General features: G+C 41.6%; 3 protein-coding genes across 3 annotated transcripts in view; 1 reads left to right on the top strand and 2 right to left on the bottom strand.

Annotated features, from left to right (window-relative positions):
- LOC311252588 (liprin-beta-1-like) overlaps window positions 1-25,083 on the bottom strand; it is a gene marked incomplete at its 5' end in the record, with an annotated part of 281,918 nt that overhangs the window by 105,324 nt on the left and 151,511 nt on the right. The gene's annotated exons all lie outside the window — the stretch shown is intronic.
- Window positions 2,401-5,141, top strand: LOC311252591 (transcription termination factor 2, mitochondrial-like). The gene is made up of 2 exons (XM_084345865.1): window positions 2,401-2,534; window positions 3,913-5,141. The coding sequence occupies exons 1-2, from the start codon at window positions 2,492-2,494 to the stop codon at window positions 5,070-5,072; spliced, it is 1,203 nt and encodes a 400-aa protein (XP_084201991.1). The 5' UTR covers window positions 2,401-2,491; the 3' UTR covers window positions 5,073-5,141.
- Window positions 6,022-20,665, bottom strand: cry1a (cryptochrome circadian regulator 1a). The gene is made up of 14 exons (XM_084346122.1): window positions 19,716-20,665; window positions 11,139-11,247; window positions 10,814-10,956; window positions 10,544-10,728; window positions 10,344-10,432; window positions 9,989-10,129; window positions 8,910-9,221; window positions 8,405-8,556; window positions 7,963-8,165; window positions 7,601-7,696; window positions 7,408-7,506; window positions 7,226-7,303; window positions 7,006-7,110; window positions 6,022-6,878 (listed from the first exon to the last, which is right to left on the bottom strand). The coding sequence occupies exons 1-13, from the start codon at window positions 19,871-19,873 to the stop codon at window positions 7,010-7,012; spliced, it is 1,866 nt and encodes a 621-aa protein (XP_084202248.1). The 5' UTR covers window positions 19,874-20,665; the 3' UTR covers window positions 6,022-6,878; window positions 7,006-7,009.

Here is a 25,083-nt window from a genome sequence, read left to right as displayed (position 1 = left end):
TGCCTTGCATTGAATACAATTCATGTAACACTTAACACTTAATATAATCAATTCCCCGCTCTAAGGCCTTAAGCCCCGAGCCCTCATTGACTTCACTGACGTCACCTGGTGTTTGAGTGACAGAGCCTTCAATGGTGTAATGGGAACAGGACAGCACTTTATGACGTTTCACTTTACTGTGTAGGACTTTTTAATCATACATTTTAAAACATGTAGCCTTATTATAGAAACAAAAACTGGAGTAAACATAAACACACGAAAAAACATAGAAGCATATGACTTTTTTGCTGTTTTAAAGTACTTTGTAAAGTTGTTATTTTCAGTTAAATGTTGGTATTTGTGACCTTCAGTAAGAACGATGACATTGAAGATGAGCCTCGCTGCTCCGGCCTCGTCTCCACTCTGGAATGTAATTAAAACATTCTTGCTATCGGAGGCTTTCTGCTTTCAGCGCTGAGTGGATTAAAGCGTAATTGCTCCTACGTGGCAACATTTAAATGCTGATGTCAAAGAATTTGTGTTCCCACGTCTTGAGTTATTAGTGGAAAAGGACAAACGCAGTTTTTAGAGGATGAGATAACTGACAGGGAGGGACAGGTGCTCTGGTTGCGTCTGAGAATCCCAATTAAAGTTTTCCATGCGCCTCCTTAGGATAAACATTCTGACGTTATTGTGCTGTGCTTGTACGTGGCAGACGACACCTCATCTCCAGGGGGTTACGTTTCAGTAATATAAATCTTCTGGAGCCCCGTCTGAGTGGAGATGGGCTTAATTGTGGTCCAAAAAACACATCTTAATGCATATGAGAATGTCTCATGTCTGTCTCATCCCACAGTGGACTGATGAGCTCCACTAAAACATGCCTGTGCACAACATGAGGACAGCAGGTGGCTCCGGTATAATCACAGCACTCTGGGTTGCTGGTGGCAAGGGACAACTGTGTCTATCAGCAAAGAAAGGCACCAAATGACCACTATAAATAGAAACACCCTCTGCTGTTCAACACAGCTGAACATGAACAAACAGAGTGATACAGTAAAACTCCTGTATGTTTCAACTTAGATGAAATCAAATGGATAATAATTGTTAGGAGGCTGGTATCCTGCTGGGACATTTTCAAAATAAAGGTTGCTGCATATAAATAATGAACCAGAATCCAGAATAAAGCGTCCGTTTGTTGTGATCGGATCAAACCAGTGCTTCTCCTCAGATTGAGTCATGAAGTTTTTCTTAGACAGGAAACGTCTGTGCAGGAGGCCGAAGTTACACAGTGACCTCATCTGGTCAGACCTGAGCAGTGCAGTGAAATGTGTCAACAGAGAGAACAAATATTTAACCATACTGAGGTGAGTGTAAATGTTGTTTCTTTACTTCATTATTATCATCTAACTATTCTCCTCTGAAGTACCTCAGTAGTGTTAATGTGAGTTTAGTGTAAACATGTTAAATCAGACACTCCACAGAATAGACAAGCATCCTGCTGGACTATGCATACACTGTAATAAACTGTCAAACATGTACTAATAGATTGCAACAGGCATGATTAAGACAAAAAAGGGAATTATTTTCAGTTCTAATTGATGGAAAACACAATATTACATTGGGGAACAAAAGCACACAGTCTTCTAGGTCATCCTGTTATGTGCCTACAGTGTAGCTAGACTGTTAACTCTTACTAGTTTATGTTAGCTTATAGTTTAGCTTCAACACAACCTGAATAGGCTTGAAACAAAAATGACAGGCCCACAGTTCAGCTAATTAGTTAACTCATGCTAACAACAGTTTTTCTGTGTGGGTTCATATGTCAGGCTACTAATTAGCATTTAGTTATAGCCTAGTCTGTTATTCTGGTAAAGTTATCCTCTCATGCCCTCTTAGCTGCAGTGTAGCTAATGTAAACTAGCATATACAGTATGTATTCACAGATACGGCACTTATTATTCCGTTAAGCTATTACCTCTTAAATGCTAGCGTATGTTAGCTTCTAGTTTAGCTTCAACACAGCCTAGGCCGACAGTTAAGCTAATGAGGTAACTGACGCTAATGTCAGTTTATTAGTTTTTTGTGTGGGTTTATATGTCTTTAGCACACATTCAGTTATAACTAGTATACCAATTATTGTAAGGCTGTCCTCTTAGCTGCAGTGTAGCTAATGTAAACTAGCATAAACAGTTTCTATTTACAGATATGACCCCTTAGCTACATGCTAGTGAACGTTAGCTTGTAGTTTAGCTTCGACAGACAGCCGTTAAATGGACTGAAACAGACTGTTTTAGCATTAACAGTGCGATACAACATCAACTCAGTGTCATTCTACCTTCTAACCGGCTGTCAGGGGGTGTGTCGGGGTAACAAAGCACACACGTGGAGGCGGCCATACGTGGACCGGGGAGGCGGGCCTGCATCTCCCCGCCGTTTGCAGCCTGCGGGCGGCCACATGCCTCTCATGTGCTCCGTCCCATGACTCCGCCCCGCTCCTCTTCTTCATGTTATGAAAGCAGAGCAGAGCGGGGAGTCCACGGCTGCAGCCTCGGGTAAAACAACCTCTTTAATGCTCATTTTAAACGACCATACGTTGTCTGTATTGCTTCCTGTATGCTGCTGTTAGCGTCAGCATGGTTTAAATCTGATTTAATGTTGTTGTGTGTGGCTGTGGCCTGTGTCACGGCTCATACATAACATGTAACATCACAGCTGCAGGAGGACACAGTGTTCCCTCTGTCAGAGCCAGCTGAGGACAACCATTATTCATGCTTTCTATCTGCTTTACACTTTATCATGAGGATTCACATACATGCAGTGAGCCGACTCATGCAACAGGACTTGTACTTTGAGTATTTTCATTTATTTGCAGCGATAAAACCAACTTTCACAGTCAAATATAGATACTTTGGGTGTTTTATAACAAGTTGGAGGCTTGACTCTTGGTGTCAGAGCACAGCTGTGAAAAATCAAATCATCTCTGAACTTTTCCAGTCATAAGAACTCCTTGTGATTGGGCAAGATACAGTATTTATCAGACTGAATTAAGATCAGATTAAGCTAAACTTAATTAAGGGGTGATCACTTTAGTGGACATCTTTGGCCAGAGTGGGTTTTATATAAGCGACTCGTGCGTCTGCAGGGACATTGTGTCACTGTGAAGCTCTGGAGAAGAAATTCAAACTCAGAATTTCAATTGTTTTAATATAAATGAGGTAATAATACAAACTAAGGTCCCCAAAAAGCAGTTTGAGGCTAGAAAGGTGGCAGGGTCCGCCACATATGTTGTGTTGTCCTTCGAGGTCAGTTTGTTTGTTGAGTTTATTCAGTCATGACGATGAGATGAAGAGAAATCATTCTAAACAATTGAGGTTTTTCCTTTTCATGTGCTGGTGTTTAAAACCATTTACATAATGTGTTATATAAAATAAAATTAAAATGTATTATTAGGTGAACCCAAATTATGTCCTGGTGAACCTGAAACCTGAAAGTCCAAAATTGTTCTTCTTACTGCTTTCTTTTTCCTTCTCTTGCTCATATTTTGCTTTTCTACTTATTTATTATCATTGTTTTTATTGATTTCTTTTATATCCCCTTTTATATAGTTGCTGCTGCACTATTGCACGTCTCCCCCTGTGGGACTAATGAAGGATTATCTTATCTTGTCTTATAAAACCAGGAGAATTCACTGTTCCCAGTTTCTAAAATTAAATGATCTGCTGATTTTCATAGTCTTATGTCATACTTAATGAAATATCTTTGGGTTTTTCATTTTTTATTTAATTTAATTTTTCTGACATGTAATGGACCACAGTGAAGGTGAGCTGGCAGCTGTGTGTATAACCTGTGACGAGGGACCACGAGTCACTGTTTAGGAATCGCTTCTGTAATGACTGCAGGCTTTACAGATGTTCTTTGTCGTCCGTGCAGATCTACTACAGTTGTCAACGATGCTCCGCGTCACCACTGCCTCCTTGTGCACCTACTGCCAGAGGATGAGGCTCCTGCTGCCTCCCTCGGCCTCGGCCTCCACGGTGACCTCTCCCAACAAGAGACTGGAGAACCAGCTCACAGTGGACTCGCTCTACGAACTGTCCGTGGACGTCCGAAAGGTACGCAAGTTCAAGGCCTGGATTCTGTCCGAGAACGAGGTGTACGTGTCTGAGACCGCCGACCTGCTGAGGGACATGGGTGCAGACACGCCGATCATCGCCCGTATCCTGGAGACTCACCCCGAGGCCGTCCTGTGTCGGCCGGAGGACGTGGCCGCCCAGCGAGACCTCTGGGAATCTGTGTGCCCCAACAAGCGCGAACTGATGAGCATCATCGAGAAGTTCCCGGCTTCTTTCTTCACGTTAACTCACCAAAGCAACCAGCGGGCTAACATCCTCTACCTCCAGAGTCTGCGCCTTAATAAGAGGATCATCGGCAAGCTGATGGCGAGCGCCCCGCAGAGCTTCAGCCGACCAGTGGAGTGGAACAAGGAGGTCATCCACACTCTGAGGGAGACCTACCTGGACCTGGGCGGAGATGAGGGCAACCTGCGCCTCTGGCTGCAGAAGCTCCTCAGCCAGAACCCGCACATCCTGCTGAGGCCGGCCGAGGCCTGGAGGGACAGTCTGGGCTACCTGAGGGAGCAGGGCTTCACCACAGAGGAGCTCCTCAACCTCGTCTCAAGCCTCAGAGCCTCCATCGCCGAGCTGCGTCCGGAGTCCATGCACCAGGCGCTCGCTTACGTCGAGGGGGCGCTCGCCTGCTCCAAAGACGAACTCAAGCAAATAGTGATCTGCTGCCCCGCCATTCTGTACTACTCCTTGCCCACCCTGATGGGGCGGTTTCAAGGGTTGATGGATGCCGGCGTGAGCATGGAGCAGGTGAAGGTATCTCCAAACGTCCTGGAGCTCACCACGCAGATCGTGCTTTATCGCATCCAGAAGCTGGCCTCGTATGGGTACGACGTGCGCTCCGGCAGCCTGGACGTTATCGTGGGAACAAAGAAGGACTTTGAGATGACTTACGGCAAACTGCAGCTCAGGCAGCAGCGGCCGCTCTTCAACCCCGTAGCTCCCCTCAGATCTGCTGAGGACTGAATGTCGCCATTTGTTGATATGCTGCAACACGCTGTTAAACAGTGTGGGATAAAGTTTTACGAATGTTGAGTTCTCAAATTGACCTTCATGTAAGATGCATGAATGGGTGCAGTTTTAAATACCAAACCTCCAGCAATACACTACTTTAAGTATTCAGAGCTACTTTATTATGCAACTAATACGTTTCAGCCTGTTCTCTGATGTGATGCAGAGGCACAGCTGAGGGCTCTCGTCAACATGACGCTGTGACTGTTTTGAAACCTTACTCCAAAATGCTGTTATTTTATACTACAGTACGCCAACGACTGTATCAACTAACACTGACAGTGAGGCATGGAAATGAGTGCCAATCATTAAGCTGTAATTTTTTTGTAAACTAAGATTTCCTGCTGGAACACAACGATTGTGGTAACTGGACAATAAACGCCATGTCGGAATTTGTATTTGTATGTTTTTAAATGATATTATGAAGTGTCAAGACCTACTGGAGGAATAAACACCTCTGATCCTGCTCTTATCTAAGGAGGGTAAGCTCAGATTCATTTTAAACTTCTTGGATTAAAAGTAGATTTATCTTCACTCCTATTAAACAACCTGACTTCAGCAGCGATCTGCGGAGGTGACCTCCAATGTCAGGTGTTCTTCTTACGTTAAGAGAGAACCGGACTCTCTGGTGAGTGCTGATTTAAGTGAGAGTTGACCACAACCACTTTACAGCAAATGCAGAGTAAAGTTATCTACCTGTTCAAGATAAACACTTGTGCAGGTAACAGCAATAAACACAAGTGATCCAAAGGTCAAACACACGTTACACGAGGTGAAAATCCACTTTGTAATCCTCTACAGCGACCGTATTATATCTAGAGAGGGTGGGTCCTCGTCCACAGTGTCGACCATGTTGCATGTTAACATGTTAAACACTTCAGCTTCAAAGAACAGACTGATACTGTTTGTATATTTAACCAAGTTTTAATTAAACAAGCAACACTGAGAAGAAACATGAAGCTAGTGAAGCAGTTCTCTCCAGTGGTACATTTATTGGGGGGTAAATACAGGGGGTGGGACACCATGATATGAAGAGTCTGTATTCCTGTCACCTTTTTTTTGCAAACACTTGGTAGTTTACAGCATACTGGTATTGCCTCTACAGTGGTATGAAGTCAGACTAGTCAACTATTACTGAGACAGAGACATGAAATGATGAGAACGTGGTCCATAGATACATTGGATGTCTCAAAAACAGAGAAAAACCGGAAAGTAGAGTAAATGAGCGGACAGGCAGCTGTATTACAATAGATACAAGAATTCTCACCATTCTTTATGGTTTTTTTGAATGGACGGTCTATAAATGTTTTCATTTGTATTGAAAATTTTTCCAAAAAGAAAAAAAAAGATCCATCCACAATTATTTCTCATATCAAAAATATATCAATGGGTCTATGGCTACACAAAGAGAGAAAACACACATACAATATTCAAATATGTACAAGTTGTATGTGAGCTGAAATTAGCAAATTCACTATATACACAAGGACTTTAAGTCCTGGCAATATTAACCCAAATACAAGCACAGTGTAACAGCCGCTCCAGTGTCATCAGCACCAGACCAGGCTGTGAAGTCCAAATGACAATATACAGTCCTGTTACTTGAGAGAGTTGTGAATGTGTCGAACGGTGGGTTCGTTTTCTTCGGCTGAAGATGTGTTCATGCAACAGTGTAGTGCTGTAACAAAAATGTCAGTCTTTGCGTCCATTTTGTGTCAGGCTTTGTACACCGTGTGAGTGACAGCGAGTCTGCAGACACTCCTGCAAGAGAGGAAACACAAACATGGCGACAATGAGAAATATGTGTGATAAATGCAGTTTCAGTCATTAACTTGACAGAGAAGAGATAATGACTCATACATTTGGGGGAGTAAAGTTTCCAACGTACCGTTCTAGTGGCTGCTCTGTCTCAGGACTTTAGAGCCTTTGCCGTTGCCGGAGTCCTCGCTGTGTCTTTTGCCGCTGCTCTGCGTGCTGCAGTGGAGTTCAAGTCCTATAAAACAGAATTAAACAACGGCACAGTTTAGAAAGCCACCCTGACAATACAGTTTTACCATCTCTGCCACTGTAAAGTATGGTTGATACAAGCTGGTGCCGTCAGTTCTCACCTTTCTGCATCGAACCAGGAATCTGCTGTGGTGTGCCTTGAGTGTAACACATCACACCGGCACTGGTACCTGGATAACCTGGAATTCAAGGAAGATTAAAGGATTAGCAGAGTAGCAGGACTTATGGGTACAACGATGACAAATACAGGAAAACAGATGTGGTGAATTAAATGTGTCCTCACCTTGCTGGTGTGTTCCGATGCTGGTTTGTTGGTCGCCCTGCATGTACATCATGACGCCGCTTTGCCAGTCTGCCTGGGAGTGAACTGGCATCTGATAGCCTGTAAAATGGAAATCAAGACATTACTTCACTGCTGTGGACTAAAGACGAAGTTATGAAAAACTGAGGACTTCTGTAGGAATTAAGCTGCTTACCGGAAGGAGCTGCAGCATCACGTGAAGCCTCGACAGGGAATCCTGTCTCACCGCTACCGTTACCACTCGGTGTGGACGGGACTGTGGCCAAAAGACCTGAAGACAGAGAACAGTCAGAAGTTAATACAGATACAAGATCACATTCATTTAGAGTTTTTACAGTAGTTATTGGTTCAATTTGAGGCCATGATGTGTTAAGAAATGGACATTTTAAATCGACTCAAGCAAGACTGCAGCCTGAGGTCCTCAGGGAGACACTCCTGGGAAAATCTCCCTTTCTCAAGGTATCTCTGAGTGTGCTATAAACTGTAACCTTATATTATCTGGTGATAATTTTATTCTGTAACTAGTGTTGTCCTTACCGAGGCCTCTGTAACAGGAGAGCTGCTGGTAGATCTGTTTCATTCGCTCGATATTGAGGCGGCTGGCCTCTGCGTGGTGCACCATGGGTTTGGGGTAATGCACTCCAATTATACATTTGGCTGCTTTCTGTACGCTCTCCGGAGCGTTCCAGGGATCATAAATATACTTGGCTGGAAACCCTCTGAGAATGGGCAGGTAGCGCCTGAGAGAAGAGATGGAGAGGTTTAGTGAACATGTTGGGTGGAGTCATCTTGTTACAACAAGCAAGTGAAATTAGCCAACGGTAATTCATCAACATGTGGGAGGTAAATACTTGTAATGCTGAAGATTAATGACTAGTTACAAGTGTTAGTATCAGTCATTATCTCTCATTAACCAAGCCACATTTTCAACACCTATCAAACAAGTAAAAACTTCCCACTCAGGGAAAAGTCAGCATACCGTATGTAATCTCCGTTGGGGTCTGTGCGTCGGCCGAAGCCCACGGGGCAGTAGCAGTGGAAGAACTGCTGGAAGAAAGAGCTGCAGGAGAGCCACATCCAGCTGCCTGCGTTCACACTCCAGTCTGCATCCAGCAGCAGCTCCTCAAACACCTGGAGACAGAAACAGGCATCAGGTGAGCTGAGGAACACCAGTATTCTTAATGTGCTGAGGGACATTTGACGGCTTGACCCGCACAAGAACTTCAAACCTCCAGTTCTAGTACATTTAAAATATTGAAGTCCTACATTTTTTTAAAGTGACATTTCTTAAGAAACAATATGATGAGTCATAAATTAATTACATCAAACTGAGTCACTTGTGGGAAAAATAGGTCACTTCAGCGAACAGGAACAAAGCAGACTGGACGACAACAAGATATAAATAAGTCTTCAAACTGAAATAGAAAAAAAGAATAATAGAATAAAAAGACATGTAGACGCGATCATTTCCTGGGTTTATTTACCTTCATGCCCTCCTCCCAGCCGATCCACAGGTCTCCTCTGGTAAGGAAACAGGCCACGGCGTGTCGAGCCAGGTGGTGGATCCAGCCCTCCTGCCTCAGCTGAGTCATGATGGCGTCGATCCAGGGGAAGCCGGTCCGGCCTTCCGCCCACTTGGCCAGCGCCTCGGGGTTGCGGTCCCACGGGATCTGCACGCAGATAGGGTTGCTCTCCATCTTGTCAAAGCACGGGTTGTTGGTAGCTGCCGTGTAGAAGAACTCGCGCCACAGTAGCTGGCCGTACAGCGACAGAGGAGGAGAGCTGTTCTTCTTCACCTGGAGAGGAAGAAGGACATCTTAGTATTACTTAGAATTAAAGCTTTTTAAAGGATTTCCAGCACCTGTACAAACCAGTTAAGACTTGTATACTGTTTTTATTATTTATTGCAAATATATGATTCAAATTATTCTACTTTGTATGTCTGTAGAGTTGTGTTTTGTAAGTTTCAAAGGTTAAAAGGAAAAAAAAGTTTAAAAAGCAATCAGCTGATTAATTAAAGTAAATTTTCTTCAATGATACTGCGTATTTCTTGGCTGTCAACATTTGTATTGGAGTCTGATTTGACAACATCACACCTGAAGAGGGAGCCATTGCAACAGAGTAGCACTGCTGTGGATAATTAACTTTGCTACAAAACAGATTAGGAACCGTTGGGTGGTGCTATAAACAACTAGAGCAGGAAAAACACTCACACATGCTGTAGAAGGAGACTAAACTAAAATGGCAGTGTGCAGAGAGAGAGGTCAGACACTCTGATGTCTTCTGTCTTTACAGTAAATCCAAAATATAATCAATGTAGCATAGCTAATAAAAAACATAGTCACAATGTGGAAAAGATCATTTAAAAAATATTGTTACTCATTAGCTTATTGTCATTTTGGGGAAAAATACTTTATGAAAATAAGAAACTCTGAATGAGACTAAATGTTGAAACGTTTATATTAGTTGTATTATTATAAGAGAAGGGGTTTCCTCTTCTAAACACTTCAGTTCCAGTATACACATAACGTGTGCAGACACGTTTCTGTTTAAAATGACATACCTTCCTGTAGAGGTCAGTGAGTTTGAAGTAGAAGAGGCGACAGGAGAGGCAGCCGAAGCGCAGGTATGGGCTGAGGCCCGTCGGGCTGGCGAGCAGCGAGTTGGCGTTCATTCTGGGACGCTCGAAGTTGGCAACCCACGCCTGATGGCAACACAGTCACATGATCAGGTATGAAATGTTTGCATGATGTTGTGTCAATCAAAGATGGACATTTATCTCAAAAGATTGGGGAGAGAAGTATCAAACCATTTTTTTTTGCCATTTCTAGTTCAATAAATTGCTTAGTTTTTCTTTTAAATGACTAAACAGTCAGTAAAATCCTTGCTTAGAGAATTTTCAATCTGATTTGACTGACCTTTCTCTCCAAATGCCTCTCAAGTCGTGTGAGGGCTTCGGTCTCTCCGCCGGGCCACACAGCTGAGGACAGACCCTCAGTATCAAAACCTGCAGGGATCACATCAGAGAACATATTAATATTCAGCCTCTGATGTTGAATTTCAGTTTGGAGAATGTGTGATCATGTTTTTTGCTTCCTGCCACGGTTGCTTCACTCACCCAGCTCCTCTAAGGAGGGCACCCCGAACTTGTCGTCGTGGTCGTCGGACAGCGGCGTAGTGCACTTCCTCATGATTTCCGCCGTGATGGTCTCCGCGGGCATCTCCACGGCATCCATACGACTGATGAGGGTCTGGAACCGCTTGTACGTGAGAGGGGACTGACCTCCATTCAACTCTATGATCCTGCAGGAGAACAGAAAGAGTTAAAGAACTGCTGGACACACAGATAAAGATGTTTTTACAGATGCTGTGGGTGATGTGAACTCACTTGTCCAGGTCATAGAGTGTGTGGGAGATGCGAACTGTCACCTCCACTCCGGCCTCAGAGGCCAGTTTCTTAATCGCTGCATCTCGCTCTTTTCCAAAGGGCTCAGAGTCGTACTCATAAGACAAACGAGAAATATTCCATTCCTGGAGGACAGAGGACAAAAGTGAGCAACAGAAAAGAATAAACAGGAGTCGCACAACAAGTTAAAGTTCCCTTAAGGTGAGAAACGATAGGCAAAAATATAGTTTAATTACTGTCTTAATCAACTGAGAAGTTTGATGGCGATATCTATCAGATACATGTTTAAATCAGAGGACCCTGTTACCTTGAAAAGTCTGGGAAAGACATCAGTGGGTTGGCCCCGTATCACGAATAGTCGAGAGTTGAGCTTTCGAAGGCTGGAGTCCAAGTCCTCAAGACTCTGCAGTAAGAACCTGGAGGACGACAGGAATAAAGACAGAGTGGTGAGTGACAATATACAGCTAAATATAAAAATCATGGTACAATGCCAGGAACCCTCATGCGAATGAAGCTGGAAAAAGGGACATAATGTTATGTGCGGTGAGTGGGGAGAGAAAACTGATTATTTCTGTTGTTCTGGGTTTGAAAAGACATGACGCAGCAGTTTCTATTCTGTTTGCTCTTTGATATGCAGATTGTATGCAGTCTATCCAGATGACCTACTCTCTGAAATAACATACTGCTGCATTCACGACATGGCGCTGACTCCGGATGTTCCCAACGACTTATTTCCGTGACCTCTAAAAGGAAGTTTAAATTTAGTACAGTTGCCTAGTCTAAAAGTGACCGGCCTCGTTAATATTTGTGACGAATAACAAACAATAAAGGGTCTAATAATCCATTTATTGAACAATAGTGTGTTATATAGCCATCCAGATAATGTTTACAGACAGTAAACAGTAAAGAAAGTATATATATCTACCAGCATTGTGTGCATTCATGTTTTTGACAACTCGCTTTGAAGTGACAAGTGTTTAATTAATGTCGTGTCAGGAGAAGAAAATGTGTCTGCCAACAAAGCTCAAGGTTCAGCAGTCTGAGTGGAGCAGGTGTCTGAGTCAGCAGAAAAGTCTGACTGAGCTGATATAAGTAAGTCAGGAGAGACGGGAGGACAAACTGCCACTTAGATGATGGTGAAGGAGCCTGTTTCTGGTACATAGTTAGAGGATGGTTTGTTTAAAAACAAAAAAAAACCAACTGCTGACACATCAGGAAAGACCCTGTTGTATAACTGCATTGTCCAAAAAAGACTTGAGTCTGCTAGGTTTTGGTTTCTAGGTGTAAAAGTAAAGATTAAGATGTGATTATACATCACAGATGTGCAAAGCTACTGGAAGTTAGTACTGATGAAAAGAGAAGCGCCTGCACACTGACTCCAAACTTCACAGTTTATTAAATGCACAACATTTCAACCCCGGTCACATCTTAATTAGGTCAAAATGCCTGAAACAAAAATATTGACTGGGACTGAAACATTGTCCATGTGAATACATTTGTAATTTAGGGTCAGAGTGCTACTGTTAACTTATCACTAATCAGCTGATGGGAAAATGTATCTGTAAATACTGCCATAATGCTTACTGATGTGCAACAACATTGTCTGCAATAGTTTTGTACGACTGATGGTAAACAGAGAGCTATCTCAGTTTACAGTTCAGACATGGCAGAATCTGTACCAGCAGAAAAATGGCATCGTACATATTATCATAATTGTGCAACGACTGTCTAGACTATAAACGGCCTTGAATTTAAATAACATTATGTCAGACAGGCTAAACTTCAGGGCTGAAACATACGACAACCTATTCATCGTATAATCGACTGACAGGCAACAATTTTGATGGTCGGTAACTTTATTTTTTCAGCAGAAATGTGAATATTTAATGCTTTTCTGAGCCTTCTATGACAGTACAATGAATGTCTTTTTTTTCTTAGACTGTTGGTCGGACATAAAAAAAAAAGGCATCTGTTTTAAGACGTCACTTTGGGTTCATTATGTTTGTGTGAACATGGAACAACTTGCAAAACATGAACAGATACATAGAAAGAACTGATGCTGTACAACTTTCTTTTATCATCTAAATGACAAAAACAATGTTTGCTGACATGAGCTTGAAGTTACACAAGTTGTTTGCCCTTTACTGATATTTTTTGCACAGTAATTATCTGTTACGTTGCATGTAGGCGTACCGGACACTGTTGGGAGGTCGCAGGGTCCTGTTTTTGAACTTATGAGTTCGGTGGTATCTGATCGGTGCGTAGACTTTCATACTCGCCGACACCCAATCCAGCATTTTACGCAGTATTGAAGAAACGTCTGATACGGTTATCAGTATTGTAACAACCCTAATCCATACCAATCACTTTGTGGACCTGGATTTGTGTATTATATGACCTGCACTTCTAATTTGGCACAAAAATGAACCTGCTCCGTTATTCTCTATTGTGTGTATCCATTTAAAATGATGTTGCCTTTGCTTGAAGCATGAAAACATCCACTTGTATAAATTCTGAATATCACTTCTTGAAATCAGGTTTATTACCTCATAAGACAATTATTCCTAATGGCAAATAACCTGAAGCCAGCAGAGCTACAAAGTGAAATGAAAGGATTATCCTTGAGGGTGCCAATTTTCTTTTTTCTGGTCCTGACAGCATAACAACAACCCACTTTCACTTTGCATGAATAAACAAGTGTGAGGAGGTTGTTGAGCTTATGCCAAGCAAATGTATACAGTCCTAAGTCTTCATCTGACAATTTAAAAAAGACAAAGCTTGAACTTATCATTGAGGCTGAATTATGCAGACAGTGGATGAGTCAACCAAGCTGCAACCACATGAGTTTAATCATCACTGTATGTGACGTCAATCAACTAACTACTGACCCACAGCAGCAAACATGACCGACAAACAGTTTGTCACTATAGCAACAAAGTATAAACTGTGATTCAGCATCATTTTATCATACAATCTGCACTGTGCTTCTAATTTCACCTACAAAAATAAGACATAAACTGCAAACATGAGCACACATACACACACACACAGCAACATGCGTGCAGACAGAGCGGCAGTAATACGGTGTTTCCCGTGCTGTTGCTATAGCTACCAAAGGTCGTAGGTGGAAGCTTCCTGTAACAAACAGGTCTGATCATGTCTGTAACTGATATAAAAGCAAGGTGGGTGCATATTCATGAAATGTACCACTGACATTGAAGCTAAAACAGCCAACTGTCACTCTCTATTTATAACCACAATCATGGAAATATAAAAAAAAATCAGACGACACTGTGAAACGGCCAGAATTGTCCTGTTGCACATTAATTTCAATGGATTCTGCTGCCAAATGCAGATATGCATTGACGTTTTAAGTGGTTTAGCTGCATCAAATTAAAGTGAGAGGTAACTCAAAATGTGTCACGGCTTAGATTAAAAGCACCCAGCTACTATTGTTCATCCAAGGCTGTTTTACAAGATTATGACATGACCAACAAGTCACACAGGTTAACTGGGACAAAATGGGCTTGGTGGTTTGTTTGTGATTATACTCTGCAAGATGTCAGTATTTGTTGCAATACTTCGACTGAGATTTATTTTTCCACAGTAATACATTACATGTCAGGATTCCTCAGACTTGGCTTTCAATGAACTGTGTCCAAGTTATGGGACATTTCACATCTGAAAGATAAACTTGTATTTGGTGCTGCGATGGGAAAAGTGAAGAACAGCATATCAACCTGCCAGTCCTCTATTTATTCATACTACTAATCAACATTAAATACAAATAAGATAAAATAATATAAATATATATTCAAATATATTTTGAGTGAGACAATATCATGATGCAAAATTTGGGATATTGGCCGAGCCTATTTAAAGCTCCGCTTTCGCTGTTTTGTATGACTGCTGTCTCTCTTCTCTCGCTGGTTAAAATACAAACCCTCTTTCAAACTGTAATAATTCTCAAAAATGGGTCAGTGTGGTGGAAATTCTTATGTAGACGTGAACAAATAATAGATGATTCACACAAGGTTGTCTTTGTGTAATTTAATAAAGTAGAAAAAGCAAAGAGCAAACAGAGTTAACCAATTTCACCAAGCAAACCCTGGCAGAGACTGACCAAGAGTCACAGACAAAGTTACAGTGTATGGCACACTCAGATATCTTGAGACAGGGAGATTTTCCCAAAACAATATCCAGCTGGCCAGACAGCCTTGGATGTACCCACAACACCCGACATGCGTCCGGGAGTGGTTAAGTCAAACCCTTCATAGTTAGGCCAGGTCATAATTAGGCCAGGTCATAATTCACAGTGCGAAAAGGTGTAATAAAGCATAAGGTTATAGGCCAATACCTGAAATAAATCAGTGCAAGGTAATGCAAGGTAACAATATGTGTGGTTAAATGCAAATGATACATTTTGCTACTACAGTCAGCCAAAAGCCTTTTCAGCTTTTTAATCACAATTTCTTTCAGTTCATTTAGAATTGTGTTAAACTATAACACACTACGATCATATCATCATTATACAATCACTCTGTTGGTTAAAGATAACACTGCATTGTCCTGATACAGCAGTTTTGCTTGTGAGCTGATCGGTGGCTCTCCAGAGAAAAAGGTTTCAGAACTCACTTCCTATTTTAAACCTATGTGCAGTGAAGTGGTTATATTTTTATGTAACATTCATTGAGTAATGTCATTTTTCAGGAACTCCCCTTCTCCACTTTCCAACAGCTCCACAGTGTCCGTTCACATCTGGAGGCAGTTACAACCACAATCTTATCTGATGGCAGCTGTATAACTCTCTCACATATCAGCTCAGAATAATTTGGCCGTTCCACGAGTTTGGTCCTGGATCGGACCAGCGTTACAGACTCAGACCGCCTGACTCCAAAAGAACAGCAGTCTGAGCTTAATCCATGTATTTAAGATGTTTGGATAAAGACAAAAAAACATGTGTCTGTTTTTTTCCATGCTGTCCTGTTGCTGTACATGTGCCCTTCTCTCCTAGTTGCTATAAACAGACTTTCATGGAGTCACTCATTACCCTCCAGGCCACCCAGCATTACTCTGTCGACTAGCTTTGACAGTTTGTGGCATAAAGCGTCCAGATAGATATCAGATGGAAGCATCTTTGTTGGGATTACTGCGGACACAGTTGCAGTAGCTGTGGTGTCTTGCAGCAGCAGGAAAGCAGAAGTAGGTCAAAAACACGAGAACGGTAGAGGGTTTTTCTAATAACACACTGACCTACTTACGCCACGCGGGGAGATGTTGGGGGGGGCAGGGAAAGTTACTGCGATTATGTCATCTGGCATCGACCCGCCTCAGTCACTCTTCTAGGATTACCCCCCATAGATGTTAATGACAGGGCTCGTCTCACTTCTACACAAGCAATTAAAATGATAACGGAGCTCGCTGTTAGCGCAGGCACAAGTGATTATAGAGGCTGCAGGATATAAAGAGATTTTCAAAGCCTTCATCAAAATGTTCCCGTGGCATCAGCATAATATTTAGACGTTTTCTTGCTTTACGTAACGCAGACTGTAGGATACAAAATGTCCTGACAGACATGAAACTTGATATAAACATGAAATATTGTTTTTTAAACAACACAAATGCCGTAGAATTACATACTGTAAACAAGCAAATGTGTAAAACACATTTAGCACCAGAATATGCAAGTTGATGGTAGACTTGCTTCACTCACTGGCCAAAAACACCAAAGCATAAAAACAATGGTAATCTATTGAGTGGCTGGTTATTTTTGAACAGTCAATACCCATTGACTGTTGGACATAATAGTTAACTTTGGATGCTACACACTTGCTTTCGCAATGTGAACATCTGTTTTCAATACCAGTAAAGCCCTTTGAATTGAACTGAATTGAATTTGTAATAGCAAATTGTCTACACACAAATAGTCTCCTGACTCTACATCGAGATTTTCTATGTTTTGTCTCTGTTGCACTTCCACTGCTTTCACAGATAAAAGAGTTTCATTTCATGTCTGTGTGTGATACGTGCATGAAAATGAAATAAAGGGAATGAATCAGGGCGTACTGTGCGATCTGCATGTGAGCTCTGCGTCACTCCATGCTGCCGTTGCATAACCATGAAGCATAACATGGATGCTCCATAACAGGCGCGCCTTTTCTGCTGCTGCTGCTGCTACTGCCCTACTCTCCCAGTGACGGCATGGGACCGCAGCGCAAACCAGAGCAGCGCAGCAGGAGAGGAAACAAAAACATCGAGCGAGACGCCGACTGTGTCGAAAATCTCAGGAGCTCTTTCACTCAGCAGCTGCATGTGCAGACTGTTTCATGTGCCAGTTTCCACACAGGAGCAGTTAGCTGACTGCAGGCTAACAGCATACGTTTGTCAGGTTGTAAAAAAGGATGCCAATAGTTTGTTTTGACTGGGAAAACTTCCCATGTAACACTGAACGTTATTCAAGATGGGTTATAGGTTGGAAATGAGGAGGACAGAGCCAGTGGGTGAGAGGTTGGCAAACTCTCGCTAACCCAAACCGTCCTTTCTCTTATCTCTTGTCACATGAGCCTGTAAAGCTGCACATACTTAATTGTGTCACCAGACTCAAACAGGTTGTCCTGTCTTGCATGCATGCACGTGTACACACACACACACACACACTGGCTGACTGTCTGCTCAGAAAATGTCAGTTATGTAAAATGTAAGAATTCAATGCTGCAATGCTGCGCTCTCGATGAACTGTGAGGATAAAAACAGGTCAACTTCAGGTCATATATCAAGAAGGACAGACATAATCCACCTTACATTGTCTCTCCATGCAGTGCAGACTGAAGGAACAGACAAGCTTTCACTACACAGAATGACAGCAAAGAGATTAAAGCCATGCTTGTTAATTCATTAGTCTCAGCTCTTGTACATGCAGAAGACTAATTAAGTCTGGAGAAGCAGACGTTTCCTTATTTCTATCTCAGTCGCTTCAGATGTGGGAAAGATCTACCTCTGCGAGTGTCTTTTACACTGCCACAATCTACTAAGACATTTTGAGATCTTCGTCCTACACTGCAATGACCGGTGGCTCTTTTACATGACCGAGTTTGGGAACTGCTGCTGTAACAAGGCTGTGTACAGAGCATAAACACTGCAATCCATTTTGGAAATAAATTACAGTCTCGCAGTAAAGTGAGGATCAACACACCAAAATACTGTTTATCAATTTGAGATCTGACTCACTTTCTGAGGAGGAAAAGGAACAAGTAATATTATAAATGATGCCTGATCTCAGCCTCTGATATTTATTTTGCCTCATTTAATTATGTATCTGACGGTATAATTGATGTTTGGTTTTTTGATGATTACTGGGTAGAGATTACCGGGAAATTTCATGATGTAATGGAGGACACAATCATGTGATTGACCCAGATATCAGTAACTGTTCGCTACATATTATGATAACGATAAAAATCAAATCAGTTTAGTAATATTTTATGATTCACTCCCGAGATTTCTGTCGTTGTGTTGAAAGATAAAGTTAATACCTTTCGGGATAAAACTATCTATTACTCTCACTATCAATTTATCTGCTGATTATTTTCACAATTAATATATTTAAACGTTCAGTCTACAAAATGGGTCATCACAATTTCCAAGAGCCCAAACTGATGTCTTCAAATTGATTCTTTTGTCAAACCAACAGTCCAAAACTCAAAGACTCTTCATTTACTGTCATAAATGATAAATGAAATGATGATGAAAGTAGCAAATCCTCACATTTCTCTCTTCTTTCTCTCTTGTGACGTAACAAACAAAACATACAGTGTGGCAGAAAACATCTGATGCATACACCTGCTGTAAAGATAAATGCAGGAGCAAACCAGTTTGACAAAGTTGTGCCAAATATTTGTGACATGCTTTCCATATCTTACAAGTGTGCATAAATATTTAAGTTACTGTAGACACTTCAAAACAATGCAGTGTTACATAACCAATACAGACCAACCAAATCTGACATCAAAACTAGGGGCAACGAAGGCCGACTGGTGCCTTGTCACCTCACGTCACCTGTGTCTCGGCCAAAAAGCAGCACTTGATTCATTTGACTGAACATCCAATCTGAATGATTTCAAGCTCTGCAGTTGATTCAACACGCTCAATCAGCCAAAAAGCCACCGACAAGGGACGACGAGTGCTGACAACGTGGGACACACCGCAACAACCAGTACCCAACATTGGCCGATGGTCAGCGCCCTTTAAGACATCTGCACCAACATCATCACAGTTACAATATACTGCATTAAAGAGTCAAACAAAAATGGAAACTTTGATCAAGAAGTTAGGGGTATAAAGTCTGAAGCCAGCAAACCCCGACCAATATATCGGCCTATCAGAGATACATCACAGATCGGTGTCGCTGTATAGGTTGTCCTATATAAACTTTTTGTTTCTTTTTGTTGTGCAATTGTGCATTTATAAATACATATGCCACTTTATCTGTAGTATATCTATGGTCTCTGTGATAATCCATTATCAATTTATCTTTCCAACAATGCAAAAACATTCAAAGTGATTATCAGTATTTCTGCAGTGCCCAAGCTGACATCATGTAAAACAAGATTAGGCTGTATAATCACAAAAAGAGTGTCACAAAAATGTGGCAATGGCATTTTTCCTTCTAAAGTGACTTAATCAATAACTGGGTCATCAATAGTTGCACAAAACTTACCTGTCAACTGCCTAATCTATGTATCTACTAATCATTTGAGCTCATCAGCACAAAGAAGATGCTGTGAAATGCTCAACTGCTGCATGCATTTGTCACAGAAACTTATGTAAACAAATCACAGCAATCCCAGAGAGGAGTTACGTGTATGATGGTGCCTGCACTGCTCACCTCCACCTGTTGATCCCAACGTTGGAAGAGCCCGCGAACCAGGGGTCGAGGATGTAGACGCAGCGGACAGTATCCGCTCCCAGCAGAGAGTCCTTGAGCGACGGGTTGTCGTGGAGCCGCAAGCCCTTCCTGAACCAGTGGATCGTATTAATGACCATTACTCAACTGGACGAGTCCTTTTTTATTCCTTTTTGAATTATTAGAAGTCTTTTTGATGGTCACTTCCTCTCTTATGCTCTTAGTGTTTAAAAATAAAAAAAAATAAAAAAAAATCCAAGACAGAAACAGCAGAATCGAGTCCACTGGGGAAATCGAAGAAAAAGCGCCCGTATGCTCTGTCAGCACACAGTGGTTCCGGTCCAGATGTGTGATTAACCTTGCTCTAACAGGACCTTTTCCATAATGTCGAAGAATTTAGAAACCGATGGCTGCTGAACCATTTGGGCACGAGACAAGACAGCGCGCGCTCCCCGGCAATGTGACTGGCACCGAACGCGGCGGGCGCTAGGACCTGATGACGAGCCTGTCTCGTTGTATAACTTGTTTATCTGAACACCGAAAAACACGTTTAAAACGTCAAATAAGCGCTTTGTTTAGCAAAACTGCACCAAAAACACGCTATCTGAGTAGAATTAGACGGCGGAGTGTTGAATTGCGATGTATTTTGAAGCAGTTGGTTGCTGCTAACTGCCACAAGACACGGCGCGAGTCCGGCTGCCGTGAACACCAAGAAAGCTGGTTATGTAAATACAATTTCAAACTACGATTCCGTCAAAATGCGTCGTCCTAATGTCACTTAAAATAACACTTAGCTGTTTTAAATCCTCCCCGGTTCCGTGTGCGCTGTCTTTCCCCGCTGCCGAGCCGTTATTTTGGGTGTCTGTATCAGAAAATTTTCCTCAACGTCCGCGAATAGCTGCTCAACCTCTTCACCGCACCTACACAACTGACCCCGCCCACAACATACGCACACGGCTCGGAGCTCTCCGATTGGCCCAGAGCGTTTCCCAGCGTGGTCACGTTTCTGCAGCGTGCTTCCCTCCTGCCCTGACAGAGAGCAGGCAGCTAGCATGGCCCGGTTAACACACATAGTGGTGATGTTACTGAATTGTGACCTCTTATGGTAGAGCGAGCTGCTTCAGCGCGTTAGCATGCTTATTCATAAAAGTTGTGTCGATACGTGTTAGATCGGAGAAGACAGACTTGGCAGAGGTGAACAGCATTGTGCTGTATTTTTGGGGGGTTTACTACAAATGCGCGACTCAAAATGAGTTAAGGGTATTGGGATATTTTAGTGCAATAACAGTGTATTTGGTAACTAGTCGTGCTAAAACGTGGCTATAACATATGCCGAATTCACAACAAGGCTTAACTAATTAAGAATGTATCTGACACAGCGATTCACAAAGTTTATAAAGTTTCTTTTAACCCAACAACTCACAAAACTGAGCGATTTTATAAGGAAGTCTGGGGAACTCGGGGAATTCCTCTCCCTCTCCCGTGGTTGTTTTGACCTATAATATGTTGGTGCTCAAGTTCAAGCAAAGCACTCTCAAATTGTTGTTAATTGCTGTTAATAATGACCAGATACGTGTTATCCTGGCCATTCAGATTATTACATAAACAGGAATGTCGTGCACCAGTTACATGACATCATTACACAGACTGACCCCTCTCCACCCCAGCTGTGACTGACTCCCTCCTCTCCTCCTCCCTCCCTCCCTCTGGGTGTCAGCCTGCATAGCTCACCGGCTTGTTAACGACAAAAGAACCCGGATCAGCACGTGAAGTCTGGCATGATCCGCCCTCACTCTCCAACGTGTGTGTGCATGTGTGTGTGTTAGTTTTATTGTAGTACTGTTGTAGTACTGTAGTAGTGACTGACGCACTTTATATAATAAATCAGTTGTGCAGTTTAAAGTGGCACAGTGTAGTTTTGGAAATCCAAACTCAGACTTTTTATTGTTTACGATCTAAAAGAGGTAATAATACTAACTTTCCATAAGTGAATAAACATGCTGTTCTTAGAGGAAAATAAGGTCACCAGAACACTGTTTGAAGCTAGAAAGGTGGCAGGGTCTGCCACATGTAAACAAAGTAAAACAGTATGAAACTGTGTGTGTGTCTTTGTTTATTCAGTCATGAGAACAAACAGTTTGTTTATTTAGTTTGTTGGAGCTGGTAAAAACTCAGAAATAGTTCTGTATGAGGCAGAAGCACCTTGAAAGCCAACTTCAGATTAGTTGTGATTAAAGTGAAAGTTATAGCTTAAATCTGCACTACAGATAAGATACTTTTCCACTTCTTTGTTGTAAACATTTTCAAATAAAGGAATAAACAGATACACAGACAATACAGAACAAACTTTAAAAAGTAAAAAAACAAACAAAGGACAGCTACATTCACATTTTACAATGCCAAGGTTCATGTTATATGCATCATTATATATTTATTTAATAACCTAAAGGTCTTAATAGTTTTATGTTTTTTAAATTCAGTGAGGTGGTGCTATATTGTTCATAAAGTGCAGGAACTTGGTTTGGTTTCTGATTATTCTTTCTTATAATAAAGGCTAATATAAAACCTTTTATTTCCCATCTTATCTTGACTCAAACACAACATTACATCACACATATAATTATTTCAACATCCATCTTAAGTTTCATTTTCAGATAGTTGTCATTGTTATTATGAGTAGTAGTAGTAATAGAAGTATTAGTATTCATTTCTAGACCAAGAAGCATATAAATATTGTCATAATGCTGTAAGTATGAACAACATAAAGTTAAATGTGTATAATTATTTTGTCTCTATACTTATATTTGCAATTGCACCTGCAACATTTGCTTTTTTGGGTTTGCTATATAAATAAATGTATTATTAGAATAAAGTCAATATTAAAAAAACACATTATTATCATAATCATTATTGTAGTGTATTTATTTTTATGTTATTTGCTTTAACACATGATGTAATGTCTAAATGCGTCACAGAATTCTCTTACATAAAAATACTTTGTAATTATGCAAGATGCAAAATGCAGCCAATGGCCTGTAGAGGTACTGCAGTACTGCATTCTGTCCACTGAGAGGCAGTATAACATCACACCACTAAAGCTCTCTTCCTGTCTGATAAGAACTTTCTCCTACATGATAATAATCAGTCGTTGTTATGGATGTTACCCATTTTCTTCTTTGGTGTTTTTCACTAAAAGGACCAACATTTCCACAGAATCATTGTATTATGATAATAAACACGTGACTCTTATTATTAATGTTGTTGTATAATATAATAACAATAAATAACAGGCTACGCAATTTCATAAAAGTCACAGTTTAGATGTAGAAAATACATATTTTGAACAACAAAACAAAATACAGTCGCCTATTAATGTTTTTTAAACAAGCCAAAGATAAAGGCTTTACAATATATATACAGCTAACACAGTGTAAAGCAATATACTCAGACATAATTACACAAAGCACTTCAGACACAGGCAAATCTAAAAAAAAAAACACAACATTTAATGTATCGCCAATTACAAAAACATGACTGCATGACCAAGGAAGCACGTTTACATGATACACACTCTCTGCTGGCAAAACACTAACATCTATCATCTTGCCGTGGAAAAATCATGTTCATTTTGCTGTTACCAGGCAACCAACGCTTAATACGTGAGGACAAGCTCTGGAGGACCACAGAGCATGTAGAGAAGCAGCTGACAGCTGCCCACCTCCACCGCTCTCACCTTAGTTAGTCAGCAAGATATGCTGCATTGCATCAAGAGCTCGTGGCAGACTGCTGGAGATGAAGTCAGTTAATGTCACAGGCGGAGAGAAGGGGATGTGCTGATGATGACATCTGCTGAGACAGAGGTTCTTTATGCAACATGGATTATTGTCATTTAATCAAAAATACAGGACTGGGTGATAAAGGCTTTAAAGGTGCAATGTGTAGATTTGGAAAGGAACTTCAGAAACTTCTTCACAGTCTATAATAATTACATACTGCACCTTTAATGTCCAAGAATCACATTGTTTTTCTCATATTGTCCTTAACTGCAGCACCTCTGTCCATCCTCTGGACGCTCCGTCTCTTTAAGAACCCCACCACCGAAAATGTGCTCTGATTGGTCAGCTGTCACAGGCCTGAGCAGGCATCAGCTTTGACGTTGTTGTTGTCGGGGCGTTTCAAAGGCACATTTTCTCAACATGACCTGTCCGAATGAATTCTCCATGAACTGAATCTGACTTTCCGAACATGGCAACTTTAAATAATCCTTCATTTTCTCTATGGAGTTCCTGTTAGAATATTTCCGTCTCATCCCTTATGTTGACAGTTAAATGACTCAATATTCAGTCAACAAAAAAATCTTCACAAACACGTCCGTCTTAGCCAAAAGAAGTTCCATCCAACAGCATTCAGAGGCTCAATGTGTTTCCATGCGGAGGGTCTTGGCTTTGAGATACAACATGCAGCATGGTGCTGCTATTGTTTATCATTTGTCAGCCAAACAATGAAACTAAGATACCGACATGATTTGTTTTACACTTCTCCCTGTCAGTCACTCTGCGAGAGTGGGTGGGCGTCACAAAGACAACAAAAATATTCCAGTGTAGTAAGTTTTTCAGTTCTGGCGTGGTGACTGCGGTGTCATGCTAAGAAAATATGAAAAGGGCCTCTGGCGTGGCAGGCAGCAGTGTGGACAGATGGTCGGTCCAGCTCAGACGTACAAGGAGAAGCCCCGGCAGAATGGATGAATCATCATTCCACCAACTGTTCCTCTCAGCATGCCTTCAGAACTCGACTCACTCCATCTTTGTTATCGTGGCCCGACAGAAATGTTGTGTTGTGATGGATAAATCATCGGATGACCTCACGATGAAGCGATGCTAAACCTTGACGCAGGACTGCAGGTCCGTCCGAAGCATCTCTAAACTCAAAAAGCTTTGAACAGTGAAATATTTATAGGCACCTGCTGGCATTAAAGCTCATAGTGTTCCTCGGAGGAAGCTGCTTTCGCTGCAGACTCGCTTGCACTTCACACTAGAGGTGGACAGCATGCCGACACACAACAGCTTCTCACCGCAGGATGCTGTCATTTCTGCAGAGGTTCCTTCAGACGTTTTGTAATTATGATCCAATTCAAAATACAGTGATTGAAATCATTATTATGTGGCAAATGGAGATTCCATAGGAGTAACTGATTTACAAAGAGGCCCCTGACAATATGGTGGTTAAAATGTGTGTATTTCATCCTAATTGTCGAGATAAACTGCACAGCAAGCTCCTTCTGCAGACGAGCACACTCCAACAGAGCTGCTGTGATTATGTGGTTAGACGTGTGGATAGAAATGAAAGGAGA

Source organism: Pagrus pagrus, assembly GCF_965226575.1.
Source record: "Pagrus pagrus genome assembly, chromosome: 23".
NCBI classification, from domain to species: domain Eukaryota; kingdom Metazoa; phylum Chordata; class Actinopteri; order Spariformes; family Sparidae; genus Pagrus; species Pagrus pagrus.
The sequence above is the reverse complement of the archived record's forward strand: the minus strand, read 5'-3'. Positions and strand labels throughout refer to the sequence as shown.

Excerpts from the sequence above, each read along its gene's own strand:
- LOC311252591 (XM_084345865.1), top strand. The coding sequence starts at position 2,492 with ATGAAAGCAGAGCAGAGCGGGGAGTCCACGGCTGCAGCCTCGG. Across the intron at positions 2,535-3,912 it reads GTCCACGGCTGCAGCCTCGG|ATCTACTACAGTTGTCAACG; the intron begins GTAAAACAACCT and ends TCGTCCGTGCAG.
- cry1a (XM_084346122.1), bottom strand. The coding sequence starts at position 19,873 with ATGGTCATTAATACGATCCACTGGTTCAGGAAGGGCTTGCGGCTCCAC. Across the intron at positions 8,557-8,909 it reads GCTGGGAGGAGGGCATGAAG|GTGTTTGAGGAGCTGCTGCT; the intron begins GTAAATAAACCC and ends TTCTGTCTCCAG. Across the intron at positions 7,507-7,600 it reads TGATGCTGCAGCTCCTTCCG|GCTATCAGATGCCAGTTCAC; the intron begins GTAAGCAGCTTA and ends TCCATTTTACAG.